This window comes from Pan paniscus, chromosome 19, assembly GCF_029289425.2.
Source record: "Pan paniscus chromosome 19, NHGRI_mPanPan1-v2.0_pri, whole genome shotgun sequence".
Lineage (NCBI taxonomy): Eukaryota > Metazoa > Chordata > Mammalia > Primates > Hominidae > Pan > Pan paniscus.
In genome coordinates this window covers 99,259,134-99,272,153 of record NC_073268.2, presented here as the reverse complement: position 1 = coordinate 99,272,153, position 13,020 = coordinate 99,259,134, and the positions used below count along the sequence as shown (strand labels likewise).

The 13,020-nt window shown below is 53.3% G+C and overlaps 1 protein-coding gene across 2 annotated transcripts; it reads right to left on the bottom strand.

Annotated features, from left to right (window-relative positions):
• Positions 1-378: 378 nt before the first annotated feature.
• Positions 379-12,330, bottom strand: FN3KRP (fructosamine 3 kinase related protein). 2 transcript variants are annotated; one of them, XM_055101084.2, is made up of 7 exons: positions 11,412-11,591; positions 10,772-10,881; positions 9,267-9,418; positions 7,949-8,040; positions 5,558-5,640; positions 1,794-1,916; positions 379-1,563 (listed from the first exon to the last, which is right to left on the bottom strand). In XM_055101084.2, exons 3-7 carry the CDS (start codon positions 9,407-9,409, stop codon positions 1,225-1,227), a joined length of 780 nt encoding a protein of 259 aa, XP_054957059.1. In that variant the 5' UTR covers positions 9,410-9,418; positions 10,772-10,881; positions 11,412-11,591; the 3' UTR covers positions 379-1,224. The 2 variants fall into 2 exon arrangements, with proteins under 2 accessions (XP_054957059.1, XP_003809017.1); XM_003808969.5 differs by lacking the exon at positions 10,772-10,881 and having other exon boundaries at positions 11,412-12,330.
• Between the last annotated feature and the right edge of the window lie 690 nt (positions 12,331-13,020).

The window sequence follows — 13,020 nt, the reverse complement described above, 5'->3', positions numbered from 1 at the left end:
TCAGGCCTGTAATCCCAGCACTCGGGAGGCTGAGGTGGGAGGATTGCTTGAGCTCAGGAGTTTGAGGCCAGCCAGGGCAACATGGCAAAACCTCATCTCTACTAAACATACAAAAATTAGCCGGGTGTGGTGGTGCACACCTGTAGTTCCAGCTACTCAAGAGGCTGAGATGGGAGGACTGCTAGAACCTGGGAGTTTGAGGCTGCAGTGAGCTATGATCATGCCACCGCACTGCAGCTTAGGCAACAGAACAAGACCCTGTCTCTAAAAACAACAACAAAAACACTAGTTGTACCTGTTTGTCACAAAATATTACAAGTTTTTCAGCAAACAACTAAGATATTGAATTACAATAAATGAGGGAAATATACAATCTTGTACATTATCGAAACCACTGGAAGTTTATTCAAATTTTTGTGCAAAGGATTTATTAGCATCAATGCCATTCATGAAATATTTCTCTTTACTACAACAGTGAAGGGAGGAAAAATATGAGTTCAGCATGTATTTTAATGTTGCAAAGGAATGACAACTCAGCAAGCTGTAGAAAATGGCAGAGGAGACGGGGTAATAACAGAAGCAATGAAGACTCCTGGATTTACCCAAGGACACCCTACGGCCAGCAGCTTGGTTTCTCCCAGAATCAGTTTACAGACTTGCTCAGCCTGCGGCAGGGCCCAGGGATCATGCAGGAAGAAAAGGGAATACGCTTGATTTTGGAATTGGTCATTTTAAGACGCTTTTAGTAAGATGGTTTCATGTCTACACCCAAGTCTTGCCAACCAAGAAGCATCAACGTGAACAGCTCAGAGACATTCCTGCACAGCAGAGCAGGGAGGAGGCGGCGGAAAGGTACCTATGAGCAGCAGTGCCCGGGGGCGCTGGCCACCTCCCTGCGCACCGGATACCCTCCCCCGCACCCACAGGAGTTCACTTACAGTTTCTCCACCTTGCAGCAGCAGTGAGGCTCAGAGTCACCCACACTCCATACATCCCTCTGCTCATACCCTGCCTGTAGTGTGGCTCCGTCTACCTACAAACCCCCACAAAGTGGACAACGCTGGGATGACAAAACCTTTCCCCTTAGATATTATATACTTTGCAAGGCTTGGAAATAAGCTACTGCATTGGTCTTAAGCTACTCCGGCATGTGAAGAAACAAGAATTTGCCCAGAAGAGGACTGTGGAGAAACCTCTGAGGCCTCCTTCCAGAGCGAGGCCCGCTCACTTGACCAGATTCCTCATGATGTTCAGGGAGGATCCTCTGTACCCCGATCCAAAATGATTCCAGTGGTTCAAGTAGTGAAAGAGCTGATACAACTGAAGGCGCTTCTCGAATCCTGGGGCCTTGGGGATTTTGCCGTGGTAGGCGGAGTAAAAGGAGCTGCTAAAGCCCCCAAACATGCCAGCTATTGCCAGCTCATATTCTGAGTGGCCGTAGAAAGAAGCCGGGTCAAAAATCACCGGCCCAGAGGAATCCTCTGCTACGTTTCCACCCCAGAGGTCCCCGTGGAGCAAGGCTGGGATGATGTCCAGGTCATGGAACAGGTCAGGGATCTTTAACTGCAGGGAGGAAAATGGAGCCTCAGCAAACTGATCAACGCGAGCATGAGGGGCGCCGCTCCAGGTCCCCGCCGCCCCCAGCCCAGGCAGCAGCGGATAGCACACCGCCAGGCACCCGCTTCCCACCCAGAATCAGACTCAGAGGTGGCCTCACCTGCCTTGGTGCCTCCCCTACCTCAGGCAAGTGGGGCGTGTGGCAGGTGCTGGGCATGCAGTGGGGCCACACTCACCTGCAGAGCAGACCAAAGCTGGAGGGCCTCCCTGTCCCCAGACTCCTTCTCCACCATGTCCATCTGGGGCTGAATGCGCTGCCGGGCATAGAACACGACCCAGTCCTCCTGCCAGTCATTCACCTGCACAGTAACAGCAAAAGCACAGTTCACTGGAAAATGCCAGAACCGAGGGAGAGCTCAGCTACCCACAAGCATCTCAAAGTGGAGAGGGCTGCAGGGGCGGCACGTGGGAGGGGTGGCAGTCACAGGAGCCTGAGGGGGGAACCACATCCCAGGGGGAACCGGAATCTCATGGACATGCTGAGACCTCAGATCCTATCCCAAGAGCAGTGGGAAGCATGGGGATGCTTCAGGACCCACTCTGTAGCCTTCCAAGAATGAAGGCTTCTAGAATATTTTTTTTTCTTTTTTTTTTTTGAGATAGAGTCGCTCTCATTGCCCAGGCTGGAGTGCAGTGGTGCCATCTCGGCTCACTGCAACCTCTGCCTCCCGGGTTCAAGCGATTCTCCTGCCTCAGCCTCCCAAGTAGCTGGGATTACAAGCATGCACCACCATGCCCGGCTAATTTTTTTGTATTTTTAGTAGAGACGGGTTTTCGCCATGTTGGTCAGGCTGGTCTCAAACTCCTGACCTCAGGTGACCTGCCCGCTTCGGCCTCTCAAAGTGCTGGGATTACGGGCGTGGGCCGCCGCGCCTGGCCCTGCTCCCGCTTTCTTTACGTTGTTTTGTAGCAGCTGACAATAGTTCATCAGATGATGCACCAGGACTTCACCCAGTGCTCCTCTGGATTTTCCTTGTCATAGTACCAAGAGTGGCACAGCAAATACCCTTGTGTCTGTGCCATTTTGCATACATGTAAATATGCCTGTAGAATAAATCCTAAAGGATAATTACTGGGTCAGAGCATAAGTCCATTTAAAATTTTGAAAGGGGGGCCAGGTGCGGTGGCTCATGCTTGTACTAAAAATACAAAAATTAGCCGGACGTGGTGGTGGGCGCCTGTAATCCCAGTCACACAGGAGGCTGAGGCAGGAGAACTGATTGAACCCGGAAGCAGGAGGTTGCAGTGAGCCAAGATCACACCACCGCACTCTAGCCTGGGTGACAGCGAGACTCCATTTCAAAAAAATAAATTAAATAAATTAAAAATTTTGAAAGGGGGCTGGGAGTGGTGACCAATATCTGTAATCCCAGCATTTTGCGTGGCTGAGGTGGGAGGATCACTTGAGGCCAGGAGTTTGAGACCAGCCTGGGCAACATAGTGAGACCCCTGTCTCCACAAAAAAAATTAAAAAATTAGCCAAGTGTGGTGGTGCATGCCTGTAGTCCCAGCTACATGGGAGGCTGGGGCAGGAGGATGGCTTGAGCCCAGAAAGTTTGAGGCTGCAGTGAGCTATGATCATGCCACTGCTCTCCAGCCTGGGCAACAGAGTGAGACTCTATCTTTTAAAATTAAAATTAAAACTAAATTTTAAATTTTTGGCCAGGCGCGGTGGCTCATGCCTGTAATCCCAGCACTTTGGGAGGTTGAGGCAAGCAGATCACAAGGCCAGGAGATTGAGACTGTCCTGGCTAACACGGTGGAACGCCATCTCTACTAAAAATACAAAAAAAAAAAATTAGCCGGGCATGGTGACAGGCACCTGTAGTCCCAGCTACTCAGGAGGCTGAGGCAGAAGAATGGCGTGAACCTGGGAGGCGGAACTTGCAGTGAGCCGAGATTGCACCACTGCACTCCAGCCTGGGTGACAGAGCGAGACTCCGTCTCAAAAAAAAATTTTTTTTTTGATAGGCATTGCCACGTTGCTGCCCATAAAGATTGTTGTCCCAAGTCACACTCGCATCACAGGGTGCCACGGGGCCTGCTCCCTCGTGCTCTGGTTGGCACACGTGCAGCACACTTTTGGCCTTTACAGGTTCCATAGGTAACAAAAGATATCTGACTGTACTACCTTTTAGTTTACTTTTTACTTGTTTTTTTCTTTTTTGAGATGAAGTTTCACTCTTGTCACCCAGGCTGGAGTGCAATGGCGTGATTTCAGCTCACCGCAATCTCTGTCTCCCGGGTTCAAGCGATTCTCCTGCCTCAGCCCCCAGAGTAGCTGGGATTACAGGTGCACACCACCATGCCCGGCTAATTTTTGTATTTTTAGTAGAGACAGGATTTCACCATGTTGGTCAGGCTGGTCTCAAACTCTTTACCTCATGTGATCTGCCCGCCTCAGCCTCCCAAAGTGCTGGGATTACAGGCGTGAGCCACCGTGCCCGGTCCAGAACATTTTCTTTCTTTTTCATCTTTGTGAAACAAGGTCTTGCTCCATTACCCAAGCTGGAGTGCAGTGGTGCAGTCACAGCTCACTGCAGCGTTGAATTCCCAGGCTTAAGCAATCCTCCCACCTCAGCCTTCCAAGTGGCTGGAACTACAGGCACGCACCACCACACCCTGCTAATTTTTTGTATTTTTACTAGAGAGAGGGTTTCGCCATGTTGGCCAGGCTGGTCTCGAACTGCTGGGCTCAAGCAGTCCTCCCACCTCGGCCTCCCAAAGTGCTGGAATTACAGGCATGAGCCACCAGGGCTTTTTTATTTAAAAAAAAAAAGAAATTTTTTTTTGCTGCTAAAGCAACTGGCTAACATTTCCTCTTAATTTACACTCACACTGGAGTACTGAGGCCAGAGCTGGCTGACCTGCCCCAACCCCGTGGCTCACTTCTGACATCTGTCCAGACAGCCCCTCCCCAGACAGTGATGACAGGAAAAGTCACATGGAGCCCCACTGAGAAGGACCCCGAGAAAGGACATCCAGGTCACAGGTGCTTACCACCCAGGAGGGAAGCAAAACAGACACACACGACTGGAGTAGCACACGACGCCAACATCATGCATCAGGCACACAGTCATGCGCACACACGCCTGCACACATACATGTGTGCGCGCACGCATGCACACATGTGTGCACACATACACATGCACACGTGTGCACATACACATGCACACATATGCACACACATACACAATGCACAAGGCGCACGTGCGCACACATGCACACACATACACATATGCGCACAGACGTGCGTGCACAAATACACATATGCGCACAGACGTGCGTGCACACAAATACACATATGCACACACACACATGCACACACACACTGTGAGTACAGCCACAAGACGAAGGGGCGGAGCTGGCGAAAAACCCCCCGGAGCAGGCAGGACCAGAGGGCACCACTCCCCGCCCCTAAGCAGGTTTCTGAACAACCTTCAACATTTCAAAGTCTTTCTACTGCCCCCGCGCCCGCCAGGAAACCCTGGAAAGTTTTCTGGGTTCATCTGTACCCTCCTCCCGAGGACAGGACAGGAGCCCTGTCCACTGCACACGTGCTGGGCGTCAAGCAGAACTCCCCAGGCGGAAATGCGGAGGGAAGCCACCATAAAATCACACAACCAAAAGTGACAAACCCTTGTCATTCCACCCTCTTTGAGAGTTTAGTATACCTAAAATAAAACATTTGTTAAATTCCCTCATTTTTACCCACCTTGAAATCCAGCTCCTAACTTGCTGGTCCTCCTCAGTTTCTTCATGCTTACCTAGCATATTAGGTGGGTCGATCTTATGTCAACCTCTCAAACATCAGCAAAGAAAAAATGGTGCAAATACTTTTACTAAAGCTCACAAAAAAAGGAGGGGGGTGTGTCCCACCAACCCCTGTGTCTGAACAGCTGACCTGATTGTGAAATAGAAGCAAACGCTGTGCACTCACCTGGGGGAGGTATCCACAGCACGTCACCACGTCAAATCCAAACTGGTCCACAAAGGGCCGTTCCTCCTGCCCACCTCCTCTCCCTTGCAAGCAAAAGTAAAAGAAGGAAAATTAGTTCCAAGGGATCCCAGCGCCCACTCTCGAAACTGAGTCACCTTCAGACACGACCTCAGCGAGCTCCTACCAGCTTATGCCCCTGCCAGAGACAAACAGGGCCTGGGTCTCCACCAGCTCACACAACACCCCTAACAGAGCCTGCTCCAGCAGATGTCAGCATCAAAGACACTAGGGGCCTGTGGGCTCCAGCAGACGTCAGCATCAAAGACACTAGCTGCTCCCGAGCAGGGGCACCAGAGGACACGCACAGGACAGGCAGCCTGCGGGCACCTCTCAGGGGACCCGTCTCACATCCCAACAAGCGGGGGTGTGGGGGAAGACCACACTGTGTCAGGAAACAAAGGGGAGGATGTTCTTAAAGAGGAAAGACACTTTGGGAGGCTGAGGTGGGCGGATCACCGGAGGTCAGCAGTTCGAGACCAGCCTGCCCAACGTGGTGAAACCCTGTCTCTACTGAACATATAAAAATCAGCTAGGCATGGTGGCAGGCGCCTATAATCCCAGCTACTCGGGAGGTTGAGGCAGGAGAATCACTTGAACCCGGGAGGCGGAGGTTGCAGTGAGTTGAGATCGCTCCATTGCACTCCAGCCTGGGCGACGAGAGTGAAACTCCATCTCAAGAAAAACCATAAAAATGGCCGGGCGCAGTGGTTCATGCCTGTAATCCCAGCTACTCAGAAGGCTGAGGCAGGAGAATCACTTGAACCCAGGAAGCGGAGGTTGCGGTGAGCTGAGATCGTGCCACTGCACTCCAGCCTGGGCAACAAGAGCAAAACTCCATTTCAAAAAAAAAAAAAAACAAAACAAAATATAAAAAACATAAGAAGTAAAAAACAGGCCAGGCGCAGTGGCTCACGCCTGTAATCCCAGCACTTTGGGAGGCCGAGGCAGGTGGATCATGAGGTCAGGAAGTTGAGACCATCCTGGCTAACATGGTGAAACCCTGTCTCTACTAAAAATACAAAAAATTAGCCAGGCGTGGTGGCAGGCGCCTGTAGTCCCAGCTACTTAGGAGGCTGAGGCAGGAGAATGGCGTGGACCTGGGAGGCGGAGCTTGCAGTGAGCAGAGATCACGCCACTGCACTCCAGCCTGGGGAACAAAGCAAGACTCCTTCTCAAAAAAATAAAATAAAAATAAATAAATAAAGAGGAAAAAGAATCTGCCCCCAATCCATCAGAAAGGATGGCTCTCAGTGGCAAACCTGGTGCCATGTGTGTCAGATAAACTATTGTGCTTTGAAATAATCTCAGGCAGGGTGCAGTGGCTCACGCCTGTAATCCCAGCACTTTGGGAGGCTGAGGTGGGTGGATCACCTGAGATCAGGAGATTGAGACCAGCCTGGCCAACATGGTGAAACCCCGTCTCTACTAAAAATACAAAAATTAGCTGGGCGCGGTGGCATGCACCTGTAATCCCAGCTACTCGGGAGGCTGAGGCAGGAAAATCGCTTGAACTCAGGAGGCGGAGGTCGCGGTGAGCCAAGATTGCACCACTGCCCTCCAGCCTGGGGGACAAGAGTGAAATTCCGTCTTAAAAAAAAAAAAAAAAAAAAAAAAAAGAATCTCACTCCTCTGCAGTCTCCCTAACTCAAAATCCCAATGGACTAAACTCTGTAAGACTGGAAGGGACAGGACAGGCGACCTGGGAGGCCTCTCAGTGGATCCTCACCACACAGGTCGCCTGGGGGGATCCGTCATGGACCCTCGCAGAACAGACTGTCTAACAGCATGTCTCCGTCTCCTACAGCAGGCCCCTGGTGATCTGTTCCGATCGTCAGCAAATCTCCCCACATTTACCACGTGGGCTGCACACGGATTCCAAATGTCAGCAGATTAAAATACCGGAAAATTCCCTCGATCCTGACAGCGCGTTACGCTCTGGGAAGGTCAGACGTGATGGCTGTAATTCTGAGCCTCAAGTATGACTGTTGTACAGGAACAGACCCTGGGTTAAAGGTCTTGCCTTTTACAGAAAGCCAGAGAGCCTCTGCTTACACTCTTCTGGGGAACGAGAGGTAAAAGTAACTGTAACACTAGGGGTGTCTTGTGTCCAGCAAATGTTTTCATCTTTCAAATGCATTTAGGACACAACAGACGCATCACAGTCACTGTGTTCAGTGCACCGTGAGATGTGGCTCAAGGCCGACATTCCCTTGCTCTGCCATCAGCCCACGTCCGACCCTCCCACGGCTGCTGCACGGCCCCCGCCCTGAGCCCACACTGGCTGAACATCCTCTCTAGGCGGGAGCACCCGTGGCCCGCGCAGTGCCATACCCACTGTGCCCGCCTCCTTCAGGCGCATCTCTCCAAGCTTCTTGTTATCAAGGTGTAAATCGGCCAGCTGGGCTCCAAGCTTTGCAGCATGACTGTCAAATCAAACGACAGCAACTAAACAGATGACACACAGAAAGGCAACACACCCACTGCTCAGTCTCAGGGCACATAAAGAGGGTCAAACTTTTTTTTTTTTTTTTGAGATGGAGTCTCGCTCTGTCACCCAGGCTGCAGTGCAGCAGCACGATCTCGGCTCACTGCAAGCTCCGCCTCCCAGGTTCAAGCGATTCTCCTGCCTCAGCCTCCCGAGTAGCTGGGATTACTGGTGCCCGCCACCATGCCTGGCTAATTTTTTTCTATTTTTAGTAGAGGCGGGGTTTCACTGTGTTGGCCAGACTGGTCTCAAACTCTGACCTCAAGTCATCCGCCCACCTTGGCCTCCCAAAGTGCCGGGATTAGAGGCGTGAGCCACCGCAGCCGGCTAGTAGGTCGGACATTTTGAGGACAGAAAGTAGGTTCTGGTGAAGCAAGAGGGGGATAAAGGTGTTGATTATTTGACGATCTTTCCCAGCCTCATCCAAGTTTGCAGTGTTTTTTTTTTTCCTCTTTTTTGAGACTGAGTCTCGCTCTACTGCCCAGGCTAGAGTGCAGTGGTGCGATCTCAGCTCACTGCAACCTCTGCCTCCTGCGTTCAAGTGATTCTCCTGCCTCAGCCTCCAGAGTAGCTGGAATTAGAGGCGCCTGCCACCACATCCAGCTAATTTTTGGATTTTTGGTAGACATGGGGTTTCACCATATTGGCCAGGCTGGTCTCAAACTCCTGACCTCAAGTGATTCACCCGCCTCAGCCTCCCGAAGTGTTGGGATTCCAGGCGTGAGCCACCGCGGCCGGCCTGCAGCGAGGCCTTTGGTCAGCATCTCACTTTGGGAGATTCCTCTTGCTTCTGCCCTTGGTTGCAGAGAGTGCCTGCCGATCATTCTGCAGAACTCATGGTATGTGGAGTCACGGGTTCTTTGCATTACACTCCTCAAAATGATGCCCCCAGTACAAGCTTCAGTCATCAGAGAACCACTTGGTGGAAAAGAAAGCCAGCTGGGGGCTGGTGTGAGGGTGCACCTGCTCAGATAACAAAGCCAGCCGGGGCAGGGCATGAAGCCAGCTGGGGGGTGGTGTGAACACACACCTGCTCAGATAATAAAGCCAGCCAGTGGGTGGTGTGAAGACACACGTAATAAAACAAGGCAGGGGTGGTGTGAAGACACACCTGCTCAGGTAATAAAGCCAGGTGGGGGGTGGGGGGGTGGTGTGAAGACACACCTGCTCAGATGCCTCATGTCCACATGCTCCATCACCAGCACGCTCCCGCCGCCTGGGGCATCCAGAACCTTGATGGGCTTGGGCACTTTCACCGTGTTTGTTTTCAGGATGGCAGTTAAACTTGCCATCTCACCTTCAAACATTCTTCTGGCCTGTCAGAAAAATACGAGAGGAAGTGGAAATAGAGGGAGGCAAGGTTACTTCCGGAAAGGTTCTGTAGATATGTTTTCCTCTAGCATTACGACTTCAAACCAAGACTATCCTGACTGAGGATTCCATACCCATGGACAGTGTTTTCAAATGCACTTGCCAACAGGGTAGGCTACAGGTTCAGATGCTGTACTGGAAGAAGAGGGCTTGAGCTTTCTAGTGTTGGACTATATTTGTGTGCTGTGGTTGAATTGGGAGGTTCTCTGGAGAGAGGAAAATCGAAGGCACTAATATTCCACTAAGATCCGGCAACAGTGGGACTGTGAACATGGGTTACCTGTCAGTGTCCTCAGATGACACCTCAACTGCAGTCCTGTTCCACCTACAGGACACAGACTCACCCGGCCTCTCAGGTGCAGGCAGCACCCTGACTGCCTATGCCAGTGACCTGGGGTCACTTTTCACCTGAATAGACCACCAAGTTCCATGCCACCTCCTGCCCAGCATTGGAAACCACCTCATCTTGAGAGGCTGTTTCCATCCAACTCCCTGGGACCACACCAACTCCTCCCTTGGGTCCCCATGCTCACCACACAGCAGTGATCCCTAGAGTAGAGGTCAGAGCCAGCGGCCTTTCCTTTCCTCCTGCTACACACACCACTGCCCTGCCTGCTCTCCCATCCTCATCTGGGGCTCCACCCTTACACACACAGACACATAACACACACACACAACATATACACAGACACACAACACATACAGACACACAACACACACAACATACACATGACATACAGACACACCATACACACACAACACACAGACACACACACACAACATACACAGCAGTGATCCCCGCAGAAGAGGTCAGGGCCAGCGGCCTTTCCTTTTCTCCTGAGACACACACCACTGCCCTGCCCACTCTCCCATCCTCACGTGGGGCTCCACCCTTACACACACAGACACACAATACATACACACAACATACAAACATACACACATACAACGTACACGCACACAACATACACATAGACACACACACTCTCCTCGTGCTCCTGACTTCCAGCTGTCTTCAGCCTTCTTTCAGTTCTTCAGAGTCCCCACCTCCTCAGCCTCAGAGCCCCACCACAGCTGCCATGTCACCGCTGCTAGGAACACTCTTTTTTTTGTGAGACGGAGTCTCATTCTGTCACCCAGCAGGCTGGAGTGCAGTGGTGCGATCTCGACTCACTGCAACCTCTGCCTCCTGGGTTCAAGCGATTCTTCTGCCTCAGCCTCCTCAGTAGCTGGGATTACAGGCGCCCGCCACCACGCCCAGCTAATTTTTGTATTTTTAGTAGAGATGAGGGTTTCACCTTGTTGGCCAGGCTGGTCTCGAACTCCTGACTTCGTGATCCACCCACCTCGGTCTCCCAAAGTGCTGGGATTACAGGCGTGAGCCACCGCGCCCGGCCCGAGAATGATTCTAACAGAAGGACAGAGCATGCCAGGGTGTGGTGAGGCGCAGCAGCTGGCCTGGGGGCAGCACCTTCGCCCCGTTTCACAACGTACTGACCGAGGCTCACGGGGGATGGACACCTCCAGAGCCACTTAAGCTGAGGACTTAACCAGCTTCCCCGGCTAGAACGACCCCACTTAACCAGCACCGCAGGGCAGGAACCCCGGGAGCAAGACTGCAGCAGCCAGACCCGCCCCATTTCACGTAGCGCCCCCGAGAGAAAGTTCACGGAGAACAGGAGGTGTGGGGCGGCCGCGGTTCCTGCTCCGGACAGTTCCCCGCAGGTGCAAACTCGTCCGGACGCCCCGGACGCTTCCGCCGCCCCCGTTCACCGCTCGCCCCGCGCAAAGGGTTCCCCGCAAGGGGCGGCGGCGGCAGTCCCGGGAGAGCCACCCCCGGCCTCCGGCGGGAGAAGCCCAGGCCGCGCCCCGCGCCGAGGCCCGCGACCCTCTCCGGAAAGAAACCGGTCCCCTGGCCCGCCCGACCCGCTGCCTGACCTCCGCCTTGGGGTTCACTTTCACGAACACTCGTCCTTGATCCGTGTCGTAGCTCCGGCCCTGGCTGATGCACCCGCCCCCCGAGTGGCCCGTGGCCCTGACAGAGCTGCAGCCCAGCTCGCGCCTCAGCAGCTCCTCCATGTTCCCGCCGCGGCCGCGGACCCGCCCCGGACCTGGCGGAGACTCGAGAGACGGCGGCCGAGCGGGCGGACATGAGTCCGCGCGAGGATTGGGCGGGGGGCGGGTGGGGCGGGGCCCGGCCGCAGAGACAAGCGCTAGGATTGGGTGAAAAGCGGGCAGGGGCGGGGGGGGGGTCTGGCCGCAGAGACGAGCACAGGGATTGGGTGGCGGGAAGGGGCGGGCGTGGCCGCAGAGATGAGGGCGGGGATTGAGGGGCGGGAAGGGGAGGGGCGCGGGGGATTGGGTGGGGGTGAGATGACGTCAGGGGGGCGGGGCCTGACCGACCCCGACCCAGACGGTTTGGGTTCAACTCTCCTGCACAAAATAAGTGTAAATGCTGATGGAAATAGTTAGAATATATTTTCTAAAGAGCTGACCCACTAGCAAGGGACATCAGCCCAAGGTCTGGGTGCCGGGAGCCCAGAATGTTAAGATTGCTTTCGCCCGGGCGTTTGCTGAACCCGAGGAACAGAGCTCCTGATGTGGGGAGTGGCGGGCGCGCTCGGGGTGCACGTGCAACGGAGACACCGCCCCTAAACCTGCGGCCCTGAGGCTAACAGCTAACAGTGGCCCTGCCGTTACGGCCAGTGTCAGGTGCCAGCTGGGCTGGACCAGGAATTCCCAGAAACCTGGCAAGGCATGATTTGGGGTGGGTCGTGCTGAGGGCCACACCATCCGCTTCCCCGCTTCTGAGGCCTTCCGACCTGGGCTGAGCCCGGCTACCCGAGTCCCGGGGTCTCCCGCTCACAGACTTCTCGGCCTCCGTAATTGCAAACGCCAGCTCCCCCAGTCCATCTCCTGTCCTGGATCTACGTCTATATCCTACTGGATCCGTCTCTCTGGAGAACCCTAATACAGCTGTCAACACAAGGATGAACTAACTACAAGAAGGCCTGAATAGGAACTCTCCCAGGGGACGAAGAGGTTTCAGCCTTCAGCAAAGGATGGTTCATAGAAACCGTTCGCACAGTCGGCCCTCCACGGACTGCAACCCTAATTAATATTACCTACAGTAAACAAAAAATTCAAGTATAGATTTTAGTCTAAAGCAAATAGGAAATGTCGCTTCCCTGGACATTGGGAGAAGCAAACACGAATCCTCTCCTGAGGCCGGGCGCGGTGGCTCACGCCTGTAATCCCAGCACTTTGGGAGGCTGAGGCGGGCGGATCACTTTATAACTATCTATTAAATGGTACGTATGTGTGTGTTCACGCACTTTTCTGTGTGTATACCGCATTTCACAATTTTAAAAAGCAAAAAAGATTAGCGGGGCGTGGTGGCGGGCGCTTGTAATCCCAGATACTCGGGAGGCTGAGGCAGGAGAATCGCTTGAACCCGGGAGGCGGAGGTTGCAGTGAGCTGAGATCCCGCCATTGCACTCCAGCCTGGGTGACAAGAGCAAAACTCCGTCTCAAAAAAAAAAAAAAA

Excerpts from the sequence above, each read along its gene's own strand:
- FN3KRP (XM_003808969.5), bottom strand. The coding sequence starts at position 11,552 with ATGGAGGAGCTGCTGAGGCGCGAGCTGGGCTGCAGCTCTGTCAGGGCC. Across the intron at positions 9,419-11,411 it reads AAGTGAACCCCAAGGCGGAG|GCCAGAAGAATGTTTGAAGG; the intron begins GTCAGGCAGCGG and ends TTTTTCTGACAG. Across the intron at positions 5,641-7,948 it reads GAAGGAGGCGGGCACAGTGG|GGAGAGGAGGTGGGCAGGAG; the intron begins GTATGGCACTGC and ends TTTGCTTGCAAG.